This window comes from Psammomys obesus, unplaced genomic scaffold (genome assembly GCF_907164565.1).
Source record: "Psammomys obesus unplaced genomic scaffold, mPsaObe1.curated_primary_1811, whole genome shotgun sequence".
NCBI classification, from domain to species: Eukaryota; Metazoa; Chordata; class Mammalia; order Rodentia; family Muridae; genus Psammomys; species Psammomys obesus.
In genome coordinates, this window is record NW_026593286.1 from 4,057,230 (window position 1) to 4,063,229 (window position 6,000).

Here is a 6,000-nt window from a genome sequence, read left to right on the forward strand (position 1 = left end):
ATACATGGGGCGTTTGCCTTGTGCCCTATGTCATCCATTTACAGTGGACACGGAGTATGCACAAGTCACACACAGGACCATGGGATCGGAAATAAAAGCCCTGAGCCTCTGCAGGTTGGGAACCTGAAGGAGTCCTCCACCTGCCCCATCCTGGACACCTAGATGACCGCCCTAACTGCGCCCTCACCTGGTGGCTATGACTCAGTATCACACATCTACTGCTTTCCCTAACAGGCAGACAGTGCCGGCTCCTCCACCTCCCTCAACTGCTTCACTGCGAAAGACACTGACATTCCCTCCCCAGTGAGAGGTCGGCCCTCAATTCTCTGCCGGTACTCCGGTTTCTTGGGTTACTTTGTTGCAAAATGGGTGTCTCGGGACCAGACTTCTGATGACTTGTTTTTTCATTCTGGGGGAGAAAAAAGAAGACTGATGTGGGGATCTCCAGGCCTTTGTCTGTGCACCCTCACTCCGTGTGGCTGGGGTCAGCTAGCGTGAGTCAACGGCTCCTGCCAAAGCCAGGGGAGCACAGAAACAGGGCTGAGAGAGAGAGGCGGAGCCAGCAATCCTGGAGGCGTGTCTCTATCACCAAGCTCCTGACCAGGCTGTCAGTCTAGACAGATCCAAGGCAACCACAGCCCTGAAGCTTTTTGCCTCCAAATGTGAACAGGTTAAAAGACAAAAAGCAATGAAAAAAGTCAGAGGCGAAAAAAACAAGTCTCTTATTAACTATGCCCATGTAGACTGCGGGTCCACGTGCTCCCGGGCCACATCTGAATGTAGCAGTTCTTTAGAACCTTTTCCGAAGCTACAGAGGGTGACTCTTGAGTGAGCCTACTGTGCCTTGCCTTCCTAGCTCTTCAGGCAGCATGTGGGCCTCAGCCTCCATTTACTGTCTCTGGGTTTATTTATTCTGGATCTGGGTAAAAGGAGGTGTTTTGTTGACAACACAACTTCAATCCACAATTTTAACCCTGTCCCATCTGCAGGTTTTGGTTGAGAAGTTATCAGCGAGGGGTGATCAATGTTCCCGCTGCACGAAGGCAGGCCATGGCTGCTCTTGGGCTTGTTGCCTTTGATCTTCAAGCCTTGTGCTCCATGCATCCTTACAGACACACTGAGGCCACTGGGATGGACAGTCTCCGTGCCTTCCATCTGCACAGCCTTTGGGGAGCACAATCCACAAACAGGAAGAAATAAGACCCAGAGAGGGCTGTGCAGGGTCCACAGCCTATCAACCCTGCAGGATACAACAGCCAGCGCCTTGGGATGAGACAAGGGTCTCAACACCTCCCACATGTTGTTGACAAGCTGTTTCTCTATCACCCCCCACCCCACAGAGTTAAAATTTACACGAAACACACGGGTTTGGTATGGGGCGGGGCAGAGTGCACGGTGAATGCTAAACACCTAACACACAAGGGGGAAACTGAAATTACACAGCCCAAACACTGTTCACAACTCTAATTAGCAGCTATTAATAGGGCCTTGAAAGGGAGGTGTGATAGTCACACCCAGGCTGGTCCTGTCCTGTGGGACTCAAAGGCCAGCAGTGGCAGATATTGAATCTATAACTAGTCTGGCCAATTCCCAGCCACACGGCCGGGTTCCGCTCCATCAGGTCAGTCCTCAGGGCCACGTCTCGAGGCTACTACCTTTCTCTCCTTCTTCTTCCTTTCCTACCTCGTGGTCCCTACCTGGGACCCCAAGACTGGGAACGGGAGTCCAGCTTCCCTGTTTCCTCTGCCTAGCTTTAGGCTGTCCAGCTTCTTTATTTCCCAGAGATCTTGGGAGCAATGTTTACATAACACTCATCAATGATCCTGATAATGCCCACACCTGGACTGCAACCAGATCTTGGGACACGAAAATCAGCCTCTGAATACACAGCGCACCAGACCAACCCCCAACATCCTCCTCCATAGCCCCAACTACGTAGGTATGGTGCTGCCACCAGCAAGAGCCACCCTGTCCGCCTCCTAAAAGAACCAAATTTGCCAAGGAACTTTGCTTCTGCTTTCAGCCATTTATTTGGTCTATGGCATGTTGCTGCAGCATCCTGGGACCCTGGTGTCCACCACACACCACACATACATACACATTTACAAATACACTCATATGCTCACACATGAAGGAGACCACCCATCTACAAACTGCACTCTTTCAGCTCCTTCCACGGATCACGACTCCCCGCCGAGATAAACCGGTTTGCCCTAAGTCACTAATTAGAGGTAGCATTAAGAATAATGCATAAAGTGTTTTCTCTGGCCTACGTCTCCAAGGCTTTCAAGTCAACTCTCTTCTCTCATAGAATAAAGTGTCAACTAAAAAGGTGTCAAGACAAGAGAACTCAGCCACCCAGTGCGGTGATGCTGAGAGGCATCTGAAGAAAACACTCTGGGGCAACAGCCCCAGGAATGCTCCTGTCAAGAAGCAGCTCTCTTCCTAAAACTGTTTTAAGCTCCTTGACACACTATCCCTTCCAGGAGGCAAGGTAGGATCACAGCAGAGGATATGTATGCATGTGTTAACCAGAGAACAGCCAAGTGCCACTGTGAACGGGAATGGAGAATCCAGTGAGTTGCAGAGAGGGGCAGACACACAGCCATGTGGACTGCAGAGTAGCAGCGATCCAGATGATTGCTCTAGCAGTCAGAGGGGAGTTCTGTGACTTGGACATGGTTTGAGTGTGTCTCCAAAGGTTTGTACAGAGGAAGTCTGCTTTCCAACTACAGAAGGTGTTAAATCCTTTAACAGATGGGTCGTAGTGCGGGGAGCCTACTTGTAGGAGATGCTGTCCCCTGAAGGAACTAGTCTATGTCCGTGAGGATCATGGTTCATTCTCAATAGAAAAAAGGTTGCTGTAAAGAGCAAACCTGGCCTCAGCCCACACTCAAGCTTCCTGCCTCATCGTGTGGTTCCTTGTCATATATGCTCTCCCTATGATGCCACCATGAGACCCTCACCAGACCCCAAACATGGAACTGCCCAGTCTTGAACCTTCAGTCTCTCAATCTGTGGGCTAAAATAACCTATTTTCTCTGTAAAGCAAAGGAGGTTTTCCAGTCTTGGGGGTTTTGTTATTTATAGCAATGGAAAATGTAGCGTCACAAAGGACAAATCAGAAAGTAACTGCAACACAAAGAAATTGGAGGATTTGGAGGATCACACAGCTCACTCCAAACCCAAAGTTTCAGCCAGGCACCAAGCACACCTGTCCACCTGCGTGCTAATGAGTCTCTGAAGAGAAGTTGGACTAGAGCTATCCCTGACACTTTCTGCAGGCCCCAGATGACCAGGCACCCAAGACTCTCCATACTCCTGGATAAAGACAGTAAATCAGACACCAATCCCGCAGCACTGCACTGGCAGCTTCCTGGTTTCAGTTAGCCTGGGTAACTGGTTGCATTAACTCATGAGGTAAAGACTACAACCATCTCCCAGCTCTAAGTTCCCTGACCCCACAGAAGAATCTCAGGATTACACGACAGCAATCACACAGTGATCACACATTCCTTTGCCTCCCGCTGCTGGTGTAGGGTGTGTTCAGGAGGACAGGAAATAGAAACCAGCTCTAAAGAAAATAGCTGCTACCTGCTGCATTCCAGACAGGAACTCATGGGCAGCTCCTGGGAAACAGAACTGCCCAAGGGCTTCCAAGCACAGGAAGGCCTCCTCATTCACAGCAGATGGGTACACCTGGGCATGGTGCGGCTCTAAGCTCCCCCAGCACAGGACAATCACCCTGGCCCACGGTTCACAGCAAGAAGACACACAGGTAGGCAGGGGAGGGTGAGAGAGAGAACCTAAGTTCTTTCTCCTGGATCCAGGGGTCCTCAGCTGTGTGTCTGCCAGCACAATGATATACTCCCACTCTGCAGACGGGGCCGGGGGAGTTGTTAACAACCAACGAGGTCACCTCACAGGGTACAACTTTTACTTCTTACGTGTGAACCTTCAAGGGGAAAAAAACCTCTGTGATGATCAAAATAGAACGCCATATTCTACACTGCATATAAATCAAGTTGGAGGACACAAGTGTGCTAGGGCAGACTGCATGTCCAATGGGAAAATGACGGGCACCACAATAATGACCAAACACAGATGTGGTCCTGACTCTTCCTTTAGAATCAGCAGTTCCAAATTGCTGGACCTCTGAGCCATAAAGGGACAGCAAGAAAACCAGAGGCTGGCTGGAACTTCTATCAACCCCAGTCCAAAATGTGGGTATTGGAAGACGTTCAAAACAGAGTTGCCTGGAAAAGGCATATGCTTGCCTTGCAGTGGGTCAGCTGCAGATAATTGAGAACAGATTTTACCAACTGTTCAACAGTGAGTGTCAACAGTGAGTGCCACACACAGAAGCCCCAAGACAGAACCACTACAGACCCCAAGTCTAGTCAAGTCTAGTCAAGCTGTCTGTGGTGAACATTCACACTCAGGCTCAAAGAAGAGTCCTTGCATGGCCCTGGATGGTTGGTGGGGGAAGATGCTACCTTCCTTCCTCCTCCACACCGATTCTGAGTACCTGGGACTGCAGTTCCCACCAAGTCGGGCCTTTGTCCATTTGGTCTCATACACAAACCTTTGTTTGGAGCCTCCCCTCCTCCCAAATCATCATTCCACAGGGAGAATTTGAAAAATGGGCGTTTCTCTGATTTGACAGCCATGAGGCTTTCAAAATATGGTTGGGAAGTAATACAGGAAGGTGGCAGAGCCCCAAGCAAGCCCCTCAGAATTCTGTTCTTTCTACATGGTTCCACAGTCTTTAGGACAAGAGTTAAAGGGCCAAAACATGTGTTACAGGGGACACGTGAAGCTACTTTGGACTACTACTCAGAAGACAGCTAAGGGACAAAACAGGGTGGAATGCTGAACTCAAAGAAAAAGGTGAAATGGAACAAAATAGGATGAGACACAGAACACGGCGGGAAGAGAACACTACAGTACAAGGTTGTGCCTCTCCTCTGTCCAAAACGAGACAAGCACTGCCATGAAGAAAATGTATAGTTACCTGCGTCCATATCTGCAAAGAATGGAACAGCCAGTAAGAAAAAGAAGGAACCAGAAATTCAGTGTCTCAGAGTTGGATTTCGAAAGGTTACATGGGGAGAAAATATAGTTTAGAAAATGGCTCGTGGGCTACGCTTAGGATTAAGGGGACTAAAGGGCTTCCTACTACCACTGTCATAAACTTAATTAAAGCAAAAAAAATAATAAATAAATAAATAAAAAAGGAACAGAACCACAGTAAGACATGGATATGTCAACAGAAGAATCAAAATGTCTAATGGCAAAAGAAATGCCTAACTTGCATGCAAAATGATTATTACATGTTTGTAATACAATATAAAGGGAAACATACTCAGACACGCAGTGGCGGGAGGGATCTGGATTGTACTTAGAAATGCTGATGTCTGTGATTGAGCAGCATTACAAGGTAGGGGTCCAGACCAGAGAGACGTCCAACCAGTACTCAAAGGAGTCGCACTGGCCTGAGGTTCCAGAGGACGTGCTTTACAGCAGAAATGCACTCAAGAACGTCTCAGTTAATGCTCAAAATGCTGGAGTGAACGCACGGAAACCCCTATGGGAGGGAGCATACACCTAAATCTCTCTGCTACTCTGTGGCTTTCTTATGGCCTTGGCATGGGTCATCAATGACTTAGAATATGCTAAAGAAAAAATTAATCCCTGAATGCTAAGCTGGTAACTAACCACCTGCTGAACAGTAGAACAGCATACCTTCTGGAGATTCCTCCTGCACGTACGTGCCAGTCAGGTACCGGTGCACCAGTGCAGACTTGCCACTGGCCAAGTTACCCACAATTCCCTGCAGCAAAAATAAGACAACAGTTAGAGGCGATTAAATCACTCTAAGCTTTCTGCACAAATGGTCATAATCACCCTGCCAAAATGTTGGAGATGCTCAAACAAACAAACAAACAAACACCAACCAACCAACCAACCAACCAACCAACCAACCAACCAACCAACCAA

At 48.5% G+C, this 6,000-nt stretch overlaps 1 protein-coding gene across 6 annotated transcripts in view; it reads right to left on the bottom strand.

The window, feature by feature from the left end:
* Positions 1–6,000, bottom strand: part of Agap1 (ArfGAP with GTPase domain, ankyrin repeat and PH domain 1) — a 431,455-nt gene that overhangs the window by 282,591 nt on the left and 142,864 nt on the right. For all 6 annotated transcript variants that reach the window (XM_055616997.1, XM_055616996.1, XM_055616995.1 and 3 more), the window contains exon 3: positions 5,746–5,833. In XM_055616997.1, the coding sequence (XP_055472972.1) occupies positions 5,746–5,833 (88 nt within the window). The remainder of the gene's footprint in view (positions 1–5,745; positions 5,834–6,000) is intronic.